At 41.2% G+C, this 17675-nt stretch overlaps 1 protein-coding gene across 3 annotated transcripts in view; it reads right to left on the bottom strand.

The window, feature by feature from the left end:
* The window catches only part of NR3C1 (nuclear receptor subfamily 3 group C member 1), a 67864-nt gene that overhangs the window by 20566 nt on the left and 29623 nt on the right, over nucleotides 1–17675 (bottom strand). For all 3 annotated transcript variants that reach the window (XM_067005456.1, XM_048057044.2, XM_013175796.3), the window contains exons 3-4: nucleotides 5968–6131; nucleotides 1798–1914 (exon numbers count right to left, since the gene is read on the bottom strand). In XM_067005456.1, the coding sequence (XP_066861557.1) occupies nucleotides 1798–1914; nucleotides 5968–6131 (281 nt within the window). The remainder of the gene's footprint in view (nucleotides 1–1797; nucleotides 1915–5967; nucleotides 6132–17675) is intronic.

Below are 17675 nucleotides of genomic sequence, written 5' to 3'. Positions count from 1 at the left end.
ATCCATCCTCCAAAAAGTCACTGCTCTCTAAGATTCTCTGTGCCAAAACTCAAGCAAGCAAACTACAGTTGGAAGGGATCCAAACTACACGCAGAGAAGTGGTAAGCATCTGATATGTCCTTCAATTTTGCCTTTTCTCACCAAGGAAGATCAACTCAAATAACGTCTACTTGCACCTTTCTTAGACAGCTGCACTGAAGCCTTCTTTAAGAAGAGTTCACCAATTTATGCAGGAATGGAAAGGCTTGCTATTAGAGCAATATGCATAAGGTGTTTTATTCACATAGATACATGTATGAATACAACATTATGTATTTTGAAAACAACTACAAAGAGAAAAATGAGAGGAAAAAGTCTTAAAATGTATTCTTTTCTACCTCAAAATAAAAATTGTGCTTTTCTGGGCTACTCTGAGCTTCCTTTCTGCTGTACTGTTGCCCTCACTTGCTACCTGCCCCACCAGCCAGGCACCTTCCTTCCTTCCCACGCCGGCACCAGCGGTCGGTAAGCGGACTACCCCGCTGTTAGCTCCAAAGCACGTGGTTCAGCCCACCGGCAGCGGCTGCTGAGCCAAGCCCACCTCCAGTAAGACACCCATTGACAACCTCATGTACTTTTAAGATTTATTTCAGGGCCCACTGTTGCAGACTTTGGCTGTTACGCCACATACACGCTTCCTGCACGCAGCTCACAACAGTATGTAAACACGCAGAACAAGAGTCTCCTTCCCCCGAAGGATGGGGTTTACTTGTGAGCAACACGAGGGGAAGTTTTTCAAACTGTGTTGGGCTCTTTCCTTTGCCTTGAGGGCAGGGGCACACAGAGCCACCTGCAGGGCAGAAAAATTGGTGATTCATCGCCTGAGAGAAGTAGAAGAGGCGGTAAAGATATGCTAACATAGACTACTCCGTATCCAACTCTAATACAATTCAGCATTTACGTTTTATTGCAGGGTATTTTCACTGAAACCAGAACTCTTGTTCATACTTGTATCTGACAAATACATTTTTGACATTTTTATTTTATCTGACAATTCTGATGATACAAATATCACCCTGATAACTATGCTAGCAAATACTAAATTAATCTCTACAGCTCAAGGAAAAAATATCAAAAATAAAATGTAGCTGACACCAATAAAAATGTTTTATGCCTTTTTACGGCTGCTGCTAAATCTCTGGTTGATGTGGCTTCAGTTTCTCATTAGCTATCCAGAACTTAGCAGAGGACAAGTATGTACTAGTACATTTGTATTTATTTATTATACTATCTTCTCTGGAGAGATTCTGACAGACATTTAAGAACAAGAACCCAAAGCATAAATAAATATAATTTCCTTTTCTTCAGTTTGAGGATGCAAGTCCCGCTCCAATTTTAGATCTACGTCTGGGCATTCCCTCCCATTTGCGGTTTTCAGCATCAAGTCACTTTCCTAAGTAAGAATAGGCAGGCATGACACTTCCCTACAAGACCTCCGTTAGAGTTCTGCTGTCTCAGATTCACTGAAAAAGCAACAAGATATGTGTGCTGACAGGAATAAAAAATAACCCGGTTTTGTGTGCATGACTCACTTCTGCTGAACATACTGAGAGATAGAGCAATTCAGTAAGGATAGGAAAGCATAGGAGAAATTTTAGCAATAAAAAAATTACTTTTCATTAAAAAGCTCATGCACACCATAAAATGCAGTACTTTATACATATTAAAGTGCTTCTCAAACACTTTAGCTTCAGAAACAGCATGACCTTTATTGTCCGGAACTCAAAAATAAAAAAGGGATTTGAACACTGAAGTTACCTTCAAGGTTCATGCCAGCTTGAAGACATTTCCGGTAACGGCACGCTGGACAGTTTTTCCTCCGAATTTTGTCAATAATACAATCATTTCTTCCAGCACACAGGTAGTTGTGCTGCCCTGTAGTCACAAAAACAAAGAAAATCACCACAAATCCTACAAATAAATTAGTAGATGAAATCATTCGTTCCTTCTGTAACATTAAGGATACAGGGACTATGCAACATCTCTACTTACTGTACTTCATTTATTGCACAAATAAGATCAGTATCCATATGATTTCCAATACCTACACATCTAACAGACTTCTAATAAACAGCAATACCAGTACATTTAGGAAAAAAATAATATTTTCAATTTGTTACCACTAAGAAATTCTATTTTTAAAGCTATTTTTTCCTCTTACATGTCTCCAAGCTATGAGAAAGCTCTAAGCTTCTATGGCATGTTTACAGTTTCCCTAAATGACTTCACACAAGATGTAAATAACATTCATAAACTCATTTGGAAAGTATACACTTCAACATATCTACAGATACCTACAAATAGCTTTCATCATTTTAGAAGTCAAGAAGCTTCCCTTCCTTCCTGTTTAGAGTCTGAAGTGGACAAACTAAGTTTACTGACATCTTTATGGACTCACAGATTCAGAAAGAAATTGATCCTAGAAATATGGCAACCTGAAATACATAAATTGAGTGTATTTCTTTGCTGTTAACAGCGGGGCAACAGTAGAGAAGAATGATATGCATTCCTATGAATTTGAATTATTTATATGAATCTAACAATAACTTTCTTTAGAAAAAGGTATTACTAAAAGATACATCCTTCTCCCAGTTGGGGTCAAGAAACAGATGTTTCTTTAGTGGGACAAAGATGCAACCTAGGCTTTTACACTGTATTTCCAAGTCCTTATAGTATAACAGTGAGAAGAACAAACATGTCTTCCAAACACTGAGTTATTAACAACAAAGCCTAAGAGTCTTCTCACGGAAAAAGAGCCAGATTAAAGAACTTGTTTCAAATCAGCTTTGAAAATTACGGGTTCACAAGAATCAATTCCTATGGCTTTAGCCAAACCTCTGAGAAGTGTTTCAAATTTCTTGATTTTCCAAGGAAGCCCTGAACATTTTTCTGCAAGAACACCCCTATTTTTTTTTTCATTTAAGCAAAAAGATGAAGTCTTACTAAGCCTTGTATAATCTTTGTGTTCTACGATAAGTTAGTAAATAGACACTATTCATGGTTCTGCTTACCATTACTGGCATACCGATATATATACAATAGATACATGCATATACATGCACACACACAAACTGCAGACCAGTGAATATTTGTACTCTTGTAGAGTATAACTTCATGTCTCAAAGGTGTTCAACTGAGATCACGATTTCACATGATAAATAATGTTCCTTCATGTGCAGATTTTCCTAAGCCATCCCATTTTTTTCTAACAAAGAGCTTCATCTCCATAACAGTATTTTTTTTTTTTTTTTTTTTACTACTTAGCCATTATTGCCTTTTTTCAGATGAAAGCTACTTTATTTCTTTGCGTTACATTATATTAAAGCTTTCTTTCCACATGAACATTTTGTGAAAAACGAGGAGAAGCCGATTTCACCTTCTGCTTCAATTAGTCTGAATGCTGCCCAAAAGACATGCCGGTTATACAAAAGGATGTATTTCAGTAATTTTTGATGCTTAAAAAACAGGCAAAGATACTTAACAAACAATACATCAGTAAAAAAAAAATGGTGGTGAGCAAACTGAGATCCTTCCAAGGGAATTTGCTGCAGATATGAGCATTTTACCGAGAGCCCTGACAACTCCACTGTTCGGTGTTGTACTGCCCCTAGCACAAGTATGCCCTTGGGCTGCGAAAGGCTGTGAAAACAGGAAGACTGAAAGGTTCTTGGGAACAGGCTGGGAATTAAAAAGGCTGAAAAAGCAGCACAATCTGGAGCACAACAGGAGGCAGAGGTGTCGGAGGGAATCTGAGCAGAGGGAAGGTGTGAGGATCTGAAGCAAGACGAAGGAACGGAGGTGGGGAGGAGAGATGAAGACTGGGGTTGGCAGGAGGGTGTGGGTAGCACGCTGGGAGGCGGAGAGGGTTGATGCTGGGACTGGAGAAACTGAAGCATGAGGGCTCTGAAGCACCACGAAAATAAGAGCCAGAACAAGATAGCTTTTGCTATGCTGGCTTCCTGAAGAAAGGATCCCTATTTGTGTGAAGGCCTGGTATAAATCTACAGTAGTTGTCCCATCTTCATCCTTCCTTTTTTCCTCTAATTCTACTGTATGGTCCAAGAAATACACTTTATATTTATTTTCTAGATACTGATACTTTCTGTTTCTGTAACTATTTCCATCGCAGCATACAGGTGTGCAGACAAAGGTGAGAAAGGATTTCAGGCTAAAGGCTCGATGCCAATGCACAGAGTTTGCTTGATCTGTACGCTAACAGATGCCTGGTAGATGTTAGTGGCAGACATTTTTTCTACATATATTCTTTATAAGAAAAATGCCTATTAAAAATACATATATATGCATTTGCTCCTTAAAGTGAACATTAAAACTCATATATCCTGAAAGAGTTCCTGAAAACATCCATGTCTAATCTTATGCATTAAGGTTGGGATAATCTGTGGAACAATAAAAAAATGAAAGTGAAGGTAAACCTTGAGGAATTGCAATTTTACAACTACAACCCTGCTTTAGACATTTAACAGTAATACAGCTGATACAAGACGTGACAAGGTCACATCATTTCTTCATGTATCAATACTGCCATAACCTGTTTAAGCTCCAGAACAGGCAAGACTGTCACTATGACATATATTCAGCTGCCACATAATACTTATTCTGGGGGATATCCAGTGACCTTATTTCAGTCCAAGTTACAGATTTGGAGCCTGGCTGCAGATGGGAGCACAACTCCAGACAGGACTAGCTGAGAGTCAAGGACAGCCAAAGCAGCTCTGAATTTCACAGACAGCTCCGTGCTTTGTACTTGAGCTAGGATGGTCTCACTACACTTGGGAAACAGCTCCAGCTTGCCACAGAACCGACATCCTTTCCCATGATGAGCAGCAAAACCGCCACACAAACTTGACTTCTCTGATCCCTCAGAGAGGCTCTGCGTTTCCCTGCAGTTTCCTATTGCATCATTAAGTTCTCTATTGCTTTGGATGAGTTGGGAACTCAGAAATACTTCTTCTGCAGGACTGAATGCCAATACATCTTTGTCAAACACAGCCCGCACTCTTCTCAAGTGAAATCAAACTTGCAAAAATGTTAGCAAAAAATGGTAGTCTGAGTCACTTCAAAATACCCAGCTAATGACTGCATGAAAAAGGCACGAGACAGGAAACCCTGTAAGAGGTTGCAACTGAGAGTTACATAACTTTAGCATACAGGAATTGCTATCTTTTCAGCGAGACTGAGAATACAGTCTGCAATTTTTCCTTCTCTCTCTGATACTGAAGTGAAGAGTCAGGCACCAAGGTATAACCTAGTTCGTTACCTAATGTCTACGTACACAGTCCAACAGTCACAGATTATTTACCCTGCTATACCACTACAGACTCGCATTTAGTTTTCCATCACCTCTATTTTCTGTCTGTGGTTACAGAGAAATCGAAAACCACACACGTTTCTGTCAGTTACCTCTGTATGTATCACACGTGGACATGTATGTAACGATCAGTATCGGTGACAGTTCTACACTTTTTCCTATCATAACTTTGCTTAGGAGAGAGATCAAATTTCACATAGAGCATTATAAACAAAATCAGCTAATACGGAACTCAAAATCAAAAACTTTATGAATCTAATGCACAGACATGTATCTGTGCATAAATAGGACAAATAAACAAAAACAACAGCAAAAGAAAGGAAACAAACAAAAAGCTAAGATAACAATACATCCTTTTACACTGGGAGTGAATGGGAGCATTTTCTAGATGTAAACAGAATCTATGCTTCAGATAATCACACCATTATCAATGTTACTTACTATGAAAAGGACAGCCATATAATGGACGGGGTTTTCCAGTAGGAGTCTAACAACAAGGATTCCAGTAAGATTAACTAGCCTGGTTTTGGCCACTAATACGTAATTGGATTTTATATTTTTAAACAGGAAATTGATCATATAATCAAAACACGTCTTACCTTCCACAGCTCTTTTGAAGAACACTTTGCAGCTGCCACAAGTAAGAACACCGTAATGACACCCAGAGGCCTCATCGGAGCAAACAAGACAAAGCTTGGGAGGTGGTCCCGTAGTTGCTGAGGTTGTGGATGGAGAAGAACTTACATCTGATCTTATTCCAGGGCTAGAAAAAAAGGTGTCAAAATACTTATACTGAAGATCTGTGGAATAGCGGCAAATATAATATTCATAACAGCAAGAAATGGATTGCCCTTATCTGCAAACACAGCTCTCCACACAAACTTCACTAGCCCTGGAAACAGTTAACCACTGATTTTTGTAATGCGTAAGTAAAGCTGTAAGGATTTTTTTTACTGCCTGTTTGACTACGTCAAGATTACTTCCCTTACCCATCTCTGAAGCCAAGTTTCCTGCGCAGTGATCCTAGTCTATAAAATTGACTCTTAAAGTACACTCTTACTCCATACTGTTCTCATTATGGTTACACTCCCTATAGTCTGCTTTAAGTCCCACAAGAGCTTCCTTTCCACTGGTTTTCTACCAGGACACTCTATATAAGAAACTGTGCAAATTAAGACATATTCATATATATATAGTAATAAATGATCCTTTCAGCCCAGCATATTAGGAAAATAATATATATTCTTAATTTCAGGATCTGGTTTTCCTACATAAACACGCAGGCCATCTCCAAATGAAGGGTTAGTTCTTTACCAAAAATCATGGTTACAACAATAAACAGTCCGTCATAATCACCTTCGCGCTGCTTCTGATCGTAAGGGCTGAACCAACAACGGCTCCGCCAAGGTTCAGAGGCTAACCTTATTCAGCACAAGCCAGCAATGCAGACAAAGCCCGACACCTTTCTTGTTTCGGGCTGCCACAACATCTTAACACCTTATGGATTATGAGGCCCATTTTGTTGAGTTTGTTTTCACAAAACTGTCAAACTTTTAACTGAAATTTCTATATTGTATGCTTAACTTAAAAGTGATTTTAGAATTTTCTCCAATAGGGTTCTGGCCACATTTACTTTATGCTGTTGGTGCCTTTACTCAGAAACACGTTCCCTAGCGTGGACTTAAAGTTTCAGTGTGGGCTGGCTTGTAAATAGAAAATGCCTTTTCCTCTCCCCAAGGAAACCTGAATACATTTGGTCACACATTTAAAAAAAAAAAAAAAAAGTCTCTCAAACATTCACAAAAAATATGAATTCCAGCCCAAATTAAACCGCTCCAACACTTCGATGTCCCACCCGGCCTCGCAGCGCCTCGCCGACTGCGGCACCTCGGCTGCGGTGTGCGCAGCGGGCAGGAGCGCGGCGGTGAAGCAGGAGCGAGCAGCAGGAATCCAACCACCCGAACGCAGAGGGATGAAAAGCCAGAACAGAACAAGCACATCCACAGTGCTTTGATGGACGCAGAACCAGATGGCAGGGAAAAGTGAAAATCGCTTAAGGAAAGAAAGCGATCCACCAAAACCCAACCAACCCACAGGGTCTGAGGCGTACCAGGGGGCTGGTGGCCTGAATCTAAGCCAGAGCAGAGGGGGAGAGCAAAAGCTGGTCGGGAACACAGCAGCAGCCAGGACACGCTGGAATAGCTGGTACAGAGGCTGACGGACAGAAATGGGGCTAAATGAGGATTAGGGCTGCAACAAGGGGTGGGGTGAAGGCTTCGGTAAGCAAGACTGGCAGTGGGAATGAGGTAGGAGCAGTTAACCTTGAGGAAAAAGGGAAGAAAAACGCCCACCCAGGAAGTAACAGCTCTTCCCAGAACTGGGAGAACTCCGATCTGTCACAAGTCCTTTGCTTTCAGAAAGTATTTGTGAATTGCAGCAACACTTCCTCTACTATATTACTCTACGAGGATGCCAACAACTATCATCACCATCATTAGGAGTCTGTCAACTCACGTGACCTCATCAATAGATTATAATCCTGTTTATGACCCATATGATGGCTTTTCTATGTCATCTGATTAAATTTGGCTTTTCTTAAAGAATAGAAAACTATGCTAAAATATTTAGGTTGCACAATCAAGCATTCAACATCCAAGTAATGGCAGAATGTAATTCATCCCGGTTACGTTTACTTGATGTCCTTACAAACACACACATTTAATTACACACCCATCCGAATTTTCACTCAGCACGCCCGCTTTCCTCAGTACAGAAGCACTCTAGGAATGAGTAACGTACCGATGGAAGCAGCCGTCTGAAGGCCCTGCTCCTCGGAGGAGGAAATGGGCTACAAGCTGCTGGTCACAGGTCTGCAGGAAAAGAAACCTCACGGGTAAGGAAGTTGAGGACTCAAATCTATTTCTGCTTCTTATTACTAAGCTGTGTGTGTGCTGGTATTGGATTAATACAAAACGAAGTTTCTCATAACAGGCAGTTGACAGGTTTCCTGCCTTTTAATGGACAGCCTGAGCATCTTTCCATGTGTAGTTTTTGAAGACAACTAATTTAGACACAAAAATTAAACTCTTTATACCTTGTGAATTTATGGCAAAAGCATTTTTAAGAAAACATTTATCAACTGTTACAGAAACTACGGTAGTGCCAAACATATTCTACTGAATTTTTTCAATTCACCTTTAATGTTTAATAGGGCCCACTTTTTGTACAAGTATCATAGAAAATGTAATGTGATAAAGGAAACAGATGATACAACAAAACTAAAAATAAATTATTACACATTGATTAATAAAGCAGTAGCCAGCAATCTAATCTGGGCTCCTGGCATATCTTTTCAAGCTTGGCACTATCAGATAAGGCCAGTATTTACTAATGGTGTGGAAATCTGCCAGACACCGACTGTCCCTTGGTTGTGCAAAACAGAACTTTGCTTGCCTGAAGCATGGTGCACAGGGTGGATCGCGGCGCTAAGGACTCGTGCGAGAGCTTTACAGATCAGATCACCAGCCGAAGTGAACGTTTACTAACCAAAATAGCCCCGTACCTAAAACAAACTGCTTTGAGGTTTAATAGCAATCTTTTACATGCAAAGTTACAGGATGAAATAGTAAAAGACAAATAACTACTTCCGAAGTGGTTGTGTCTCTCTGCCCAAGACGTGGGAGAAATTCCATCCTAAGATAATATAATAACGAGTAAGTTGTCTTTTTGTTATTTGCAGAAATGTTTCAAGGCTCAACAAAAGCCTAATAAACTACCATTCTTAACTAAATAAAAGAAAAAATAAACAAGCCCACATGAGAGAGGAAAAACTTTCCAAATTTTAATGGTTCCAAATTCATAAACACTTTAAATTCTATTTTGGGAGGCAAGGTGTTCGTTAATTAAGGGTACTGAGCTCCGCTCTCGTGTACTTTCAGAAATTACTTATACCTAAGCTAGTTTTATTTTTTTGCATAGATACATTTGTTGATTGTTTCCCATCAAGGAGACGCACGGAGGGAAAATGAGAAGACGCGAAGAGCAGAAGATGCAGCTCCATAAACGAGCCCTGCAGAAATCACGTTGTTTAACTAAGGCCATTTCTCTGTTAATCATTCACCACGGAGTTTCAAACCCGGCTCAAGGTTCAAACTTCATTAAAGACGGGTGTGGTAAAGAACGGCAGCGTGAGGTTTTTGTTTCAGCAGCTCCCCTTCCAGCGACGGGCACGGGTTTCACCGTGCCGGGGCGGTGCGGCGGCGTTCCCCGGGGGCGGCACGCAGGGCTCCCTGCGGCCAGGTGGGCGCAGCGCTGGCAGGAGCAGCAGGGGAGCGGGTCAGGAATGCAAACAACAACAATCTCCTGGCACGGTTATCAGAGCCGGGACACCAGATACGGGCGATCATGGAACTGACAGCCCCGTAATTAACGGGAAAAGCTTGAGCAGAAAGACGCGGCAGAAAGCTACCGGTCTTCTGAAGAAACCTTCCTTCAGTGCAGTTGTTCATTGGTGGCGAAAACATTTGCTTTTTTCCCCCCATTTCTGCCTCCTTTTGTCTGTACTGTGAATATAAAATCTCCCTGGTACCACACAGAATATACACTCCTATGCGTGTTAAATGTGCTAACTCTGTAATTTTAAAAACATGCCACCTTCCCACTACTGTACGTTATTAAACAAACAAACAAAAAATCTCCAGTGAGACAGTGAAAAAATGAATACTTCCAGAACTAAAATGGTGAATCACGTACAGTCAACAGTTTACGACCCTCTACCAGTGAAGGAAAGCTTCGGACCATCCCCTTTGCCACGTTCTGCCCCGAACCCGTGGCTGCGTGTCGGCAGCAGAGACGCAGGGCACGGCGGCACCACCAGCACCAGCACGCCCCACGCGCGTGCAGCAGCGCCACAAGCACGGGCACCGCACCACGAGGCAGCGGCCCCATCACGAGATCCCTCCTGGCACCCTTTTCAGCCCCTCCGGACACAGCCGAGCCCGGGCGCGTACCCTCACCTCCAAGGCAGGGCAGCACGGACGGCGGTGGCCAACTGCAAAGGGCACGTTCTTTTTTAAAGATGCCATGAAGTTATCGCCAGTGGCACGTCACACACATGCAATGAGAAAAGCACTTGGCTAGCAGTTTAAAGACCCAGTGCATTTAAGGGAAGCAGCCGTAAGGTACACAACAGGAGAAGGAACATCTCAGGAAACCTGCGGGGCTGCTAGGCAAAGCAGCAGCTGTCAGCTCAGCAGTTTTCACCTTCAAAACAAAACAAAAAACAAAACAAAACAAAACAACCCCCCCCAACAACCCTACCCTGAAGAGAAGTTGAGAGGAAACAGATAATTTTGAGACACACAGACAGCTAAGCTACTGCCTGGTGCTATTGTAAATTGCAAAACCAGAACACCTGCAACTGGCTCCTAAAGCCTCGAAAACCTCTATGAACCTTTTATTCATGTCCAATTGTCAGCTATTAGGAAAAAAAAGGATGAAATATGTCAAGGATGGAAGAAAGCAGCTGAATGATTGACGTATTTAAGTTTAAAGCAGTGCAAATAGGACTGTTTTGTTCTTTCTCCTAATCTAATACTTCATACACGAATCGCATTCACTACACAATAAATCCAGACCACAAAATAATGGGTGCTCTAAGTCCTGGTTCTCCAGAAAAAGTCAACTTCTTATTTAAATAACATATGCTTAATAGCAAGTTACTTATCCATGTAAGTAGTACCACCAAATAACAGTAAAGAAACAATTTTCAATGTCACTGCCATCTGGGCCTCTTTCTTATCTTCGAGCAATGAGAACAATGTAAACATTCGGCTGCATACACCAACTGATTACATTTCTTGAATTGCTTACTTATTTCTTTATTAACTAGAGAATTGCTAATTATTTTTGATACCGTCTTAAGCAGGAAAATAGTTTTCTGAGCAGGCAGAAAAAATTGTTAAACTCTATTGACGCTACCAGTCCACATTATGAAAAGCGTATTTGCCAATTGAAAATAATTTCAAAAATGTATTTTTTTTAAACTTTTTTTTTTTTAATAATAAATACTTCACTTATGAAAATATCACGTTGCTGCTGATTTTCATTTCCTAATTCCCAGGGCGTAGCACTAGATTGTACAGAGCTTGCACGAGCAAAAGAAAAAAAGGCAGAGGTCCCATGCACACCGACCAGCTGCTATTGCCATCCCTTGCACAATCGGCTGGAGAGCCTCCACAAACAGCCGGGCTTTAGAGACTCCCCTGCCAAGCGAAAGGTCTCTGTGGCAAAGCAGGGACAGACTCCCCACCACAGCCCTCCAGAGCACCACAGGTCACAATGGTCTCTTCTGTCTCACGTAACTCACTCGCTTAAGTGTAGAGACTGAAAATCGGTATGAATTTGTAAAAACCAGTGACTTCCTTCCAGGCTGTCTGCAGTCCCTACCTAGATATACGTCCTGTGCTTCATCTGGCAACCACCGAGTGTGCACAAAGCTCAAACGCTGTCCGTGGATATCAAATTCACTGCATTTCACCTCCAAGTCAAAGGCATGACGGTGTGCTGATCCACACATTCCTATCGACCGCCTTAACGTGTACATACAAAAATCACTCTCCCAGTAACATGTATACGGAACCTTCATATTCGTAAGCTTTCCTTCCCATCTTGTATTAAAAAAAAGCAACTGATCTGCTTTGGTAGAAGTAGTGCACATTGCCAATGATGCCATAATAAATTAAAAACCTACAAAACCTACTACAGATTACAGTATTTACCCAAAGTCTGTGAATAAAAGCATCCAGTATTACTGTTTTATAGCCCCTTTGAAAGCCAAGATGATTAACACAATTTCCTTTATCACTCACTCAGATAAAAACCGTATCACAAGTTGATAAACCAGGAAACCAGATTCTGAACTTACGGTCTGCTTTTGTGTACCTGCCTGCGACACGACCCACTGCCAGAGCGTACCAACGCAAAGACTGGTCGAAGAGAAGGCCGCGTCCCAACCTGCTTCAGGACCGAACGCCGCAGCTCGCTGCAGAGCAATGCTCGCTGCATTATTTTCCAACCAAACCGGTGAGCATCACCATGCCTCCTCCACGCTACATCTACATACATTTTATAGCCAACTCGTAATGGAGTACTGGGACTGTAATTCACAAAAAAGTAAGATATGAGACGTACCTAAAGCAGCAAACTCTTACAGTTAGCCTCTACAGAGCCGCATACATTTCACTATTCCCTGTAATACAGCTAGAACAGACTGCGTGATTCACTGCTTTGTATAAAGTCGTCTCAAACACTGTAAACAGTTTCGCTCTTGCTTCCAACAACCCTCATACATCTTAACAAGGACATTAACCAAGTATCAAGACCGAGTTCCAACCAGGAAAGTGGACTCAGGTCTCGCTGGGGAAAGACGTTACATATATCCACTAGGAAAGATATTTTTCAAAGTAGCAACCGTGGCTTTACTCATAAACTCCGAACGGATCCCTTCCTGCAAGGCTACGCTGAACCACCCGGCGTTTCGATCTCTGTACAGTCCAGAGGTCTTGCAGAGAGCCTGACTCGCAAACCTAAACTCTGTTTGCAGTAAATACATGAAGAAATAGTATTTGTTCGATTAGAAAAACCAGCACACGCACAAAGTCTGCCGACACAATGACGCTGCCTTCTCCCGCGCTGTCTTAAGCACATCTCACGGCCCAGGAGCTCTCCTGGCAGCTCCCAGGGGACAGGCAATGCCCACGGCTGGCACCACAGCAGAGGACAGCTGCTGGAGAAGCGACGCAGACAACCCACCACCACGCTCTAGCTGACAACATCAGCCACCAGATACATTAATTTATACGCATTTAGTAGAGCTTCAATGACAGAAGCGTGCTGTTAAGAGGAGGCTTCTCGGGAAGCCTGTTTCCCAGCATTTCACAGAGGCAGCGGGGACCATCACTCTTAGCATCCCTGCTCCGTTTCCTACAACCTGCACTTAAATAAAGAGCCACCCTGAGAGCAGAGGCAAATACCAACGGCATATTAACAGAAGATCTTTTGTGCAGATTCCCGATATAGCACAAGGGAAATAAAGCAAACGCAGTCAGATGGTACAGCCTCCCGATGGGCACCGGGCTGTTTACTGTCTGTAACGACCCTATGATATTTCCTCTGGTCTGGGGACAACGATCCCCCCGCAGGTGGCTCGGCGCTGCCCCTCATCAGCGCGCCCCTGCCAGGTGCTCAGCGGGGTGCTCAGCGGGGCCCCGCGCGGGGCACGCTGCTGGGGCGCCCGGCACAGCCACTTGCACCAAAGCCATCGCGTCTCCTCGCTCCGAAATGGCGTCTGCTACCATTTTAGAGCTCACACAGGAGTGAGAAAGAAACACTAACGCAAGTGAGTGACGTGATTTTTTTTTTTTTTTGGATACTCTCCAGAACGTAAAGGTTTCAAGGGCACAGGCAAAGCTTTCTTGGAATGGATAAATGGTAATTGATGTTGCAGCTGCAACCTTAGCTAGAGCTCACGGGATTTCAAATGTACTGTAGCCTTAAAATATTTATGACCAGAATATGATAATTAAATTACACGTTCAAAACTTTTACATTTATTACTGTGCACCAGTAAAGCAGCCAAGACGTCCTGCCTTCAAGGGTAGAACCTAATTTCTATATGAATGAATTTATACATATTTTCCAGAAGTGTTTATATATTTTGTTTTTATTACTTTCATTGTTCTTTCATTACTTCCTTAAATACAGAGGCAGTAAAAAATAGTAAGGCAGAAACCCGTAGCTTTAGATTTAAATAAAACCTTTACATAAGAATATGGAATCAAATCCTAACGCGCCATCCTAATTCTTTATGCTTAGCTGGATAACAAAATATGCATTACATCTTCGTATAGTTTTATAGATGGTTGCAGATCATCTAAAAACTTTGTTTTCAGGGATTCTGTCTTGCAGAAACATCCAGCTTTATAGGCATACGTACGCGCACTATGTTTAGAAAGTAAGCTGCAAGCAGGTGTCTCTGCAGAAGGGGACTGCACGTAGAAAGAGCGCAGGACTAATATGCAGCAAGTAGAAGAAAGCTCAAAAATCTACTCGGAATTTGCTTTATACAAATGTATTCTGATTTTAAACACAATATGAAATTATTTCTAGTCCACTTGATCTCTGAATGCAGCGAGCTCTGTTTCTGATCTCAGCAGCCACAGAGAGGCGTGTTACCTCAGTGACACTTCCTTGGAAGCAGTTCAGTTTTTCAATATTAAAACACCAAACCTTGCAAACAAACCAAAAGTCCATGTACCCGCCAAAGAAGTATTATCTTGACAGAGGTCCTTTAACGTACTAATTTCATTGCCGGTACACAGAATTCAACAAGACAGGATTCTTGCACAGAGATATTTTGTTTTTAGACCAGACCAAGGAGCTTGACTCTGTCACGTTTTACCTTATCCTACAAGGCCACAAGATATCTGAAAAGTATTTCACTCAAGGTATCTCTGAAAAGTATTTTACTCCAGAGGAATCGAACTGAAAATATTGAGCAGGGCTTGTTCCATTGATGACCTCATATGAGCTATGTATATGTTGCTCAAGTTTTCTTCATGTGAGCACTTCTGTCAATCACAGGGCTGTGGTCACAAGCTGCAGAAATGATGCTGCTAGGAAAAAAGGCAAGACATCTGGAAAGCTGACTGTAACGTACATGGAAAGATATTAATGGCACTGTACGAAATGCAGCAAAAGGCTGAACTGAGCTTCAAGAGTCACAGACCAAATATTTTAAAAGCTGAAAGATAATACTTGCATAGTATCAATTGATTCATAACGCTAAAAATACATTTGGACTGGTCATTAGAAAGTTCATTTGTGCTATTTTAGGAAAAAAACAGCAAGACTTTTGGTGCCAGTATAACCCTTTAACAGTAATCCTGACACCAATTTTATGAGTGCGTATACACAGTGCTATTCACCACAGTTTGTGCTTTTAATGGCACTGCATAATTATTTTCTGCTTTGCTGAAAGAACAAGCAACAAACAAATGAATTAGAAACAAAACCTGAACTTTTTTAAGAAGGGAAAAACGGAAGTAAGGCAAGTGAAGCAGAAAGGAATTTTTCTTCATTAATTCTTTCTACAGAAATTAAAGAAAGCAATTTAAAAGTAGAACCAATACCAAAAGGACATCAGGACGGTACATTTTTCAGGGCATAGACTACACTTCCTTGCCAGTCCGTATGAACCATTGCACAATCTGTCTTTACTCTTGGCATAGACTTTCAGGCTCTTTTGTCAACAAAAATAATACATTTACATGCGGACCAGTTTATTATGGAGCATTAACCAATGTGTTACATTCTGGGCTCTGCTTCAGTGAAAATATATGAAGAAGAGGGACAGGGACGCGTGCCAATTTTAGGTTTTGGCCTCAGTCCATTTGATGTGGATCCAGGATGACTTGGTCGACTGTTGAGTCATAGGTTGTTCAACTGACATTATTTTACATTTGACTAGTTATTGTTCTTTAAACTTTGAACAGGAGTCCAGAAGCTCAAAAAACCCCAGTGAAACAAACAAACAAAAAAAAAAGAAGGAAAAAAAGCAGAGCTTAAACAAGATTCTTGAGGAAGAAAAATGCTCTCCTTAAATGACATCTATGTTTAGCATAGAGAGTCTAAAAATAAAAACACCAAGCATTCATCTCAATTAAAAAACCAACTTGTTATATTACAAAATACCTGTAATGCGCAATATGAACTTCAGAATTACTGAAACTGTTCAAAGACATCACCCTGCCCCTACTAACATAAAAATGGGAAGGAGAAGCAAACTTTTTTCTGTCCAACAAAATAAAAATCGGTGAGTACAATAAGTACTGTATTTTTAACAGATATTAACAATAATATTGGTTTACATTTAAAAAACATAGATGGGTTTCATATGGACGTGATCAGAAATGAATGCCTTGTATAAGATGCATTGCAAGAAACAATAGAAATTTTTAGTGAATGGTGATTCCTCACTTATTTTCAATATTCTTCTACTCCGTTTTACCCCAGTCTCAGATAGCAGGTACGTTTTCAGTAGGTTTTGATCCCCTGTGAAGAAAACCATTTTATATACAAATTCAATGTTTTATTAGTTGTTTTCAGAAAATTGGTTTGCAGCTAAAGAAAGAGGAAGAACTTCAGCCTATCGTTAGTAAGAGAAATGCAGTGCAGCAGGCTGCAAACGAGCACGAGGAGAGACTGCCTCTGTTACAATAATCAGGGTATGAGAGCACCAGCTCTTGTGACTTCCAAGAGCATGAGAAAACAAACAAACATTAATAACGTGGTATCTTGGGTGCTCTGCTGCAAGACAAAAATACTTCTGGCGACTTTCAGATCTTACAGCTGAGGATGACTGAGATGTTCTTCACAGTGCTAAAGGGCAGAACTGAAGTTCAGTGCCAACAGAGTATTAAGAATTGTCTGGTGCTAGCCCAGGTGTGTGGACTACGTTACACACAGCCACGAGCAGTAACTTCACTTAAAAGGGTAAAGATCCTTTTGTACCACATTAGAGAGAGAACAGTAATTCAGGTAGGAAAGACAAGGAACAAACTGAAAAATTGTTGCGACTTAAAAATCAGAAAGTTGCTGAAGGGCAAAACGCCACGATGTCATGCTGCTGAGCTCCCCAAGGGAAAGGGTGAGTCCTCCCACTCCGTGAACACTGCCAAAAAGTTTTCTTTCAGATTTACGGCTTCGTTTTTGATGCGTTTTACTCTTCATCTCCAGACCTGTGTGTAAGTACACGTGAGTGCTATCAAACATGTCCAAAAGGCATTTTCCAAAGCCTTATGAGCTTTTTAATGCCTTTAATAAAATAATTTTATTTCATTTCAGCTGGCCTGTGACACCTTTGATGCAAAGAACACATACAAAAGCACTCTTCCCCTTTCAGGAACAGGAAGGAAGGTATGTGCTAAATTTGCTTACTGAAGCAGAATCAGCCATCTCTACTTCTGTTAATATTTTTAGGAGGACAAGCAACAAGTACCACCATAGACTTGTAAGATGTGCACGGCTATTGTATGCCACTTTCATGGCACTTTCAACTTTTTATTGGATTGTCTGGTATAGCGCTATAATTACTTTTGTCAACACTGTTAAGCAATTACAGATATGATTTCTGCTATAGGATGCATACTCAGTAGGTTATTATCTGCTGTTAATCCCACTTGGCATCCATCTCACACTCAGACTACCAAGATATCTCACCATGTCTCTCCTGTTGCACACTCCTGGA

Source organism: Anser cygnoides, chromosome 14 (genome assembly GCF_040182565.1).
Source record: "Anser cygnoides isolate HZ-2024a breed goose chromosome 14, Taihu_goose_T2T_genome, whole genome shotgun sequence".
NCBI classification, from domain to species: domain Eukaryota; kingdom Metazoa; phylum Chordata; class Aves; order Anseriformes; family Anatidae; genus Anser; species Anser cygnoides.
Note: the sequence above shows the minus strand (reverse complement) of the source record. Positions and strands in the feature narration are given on the sequence as shown.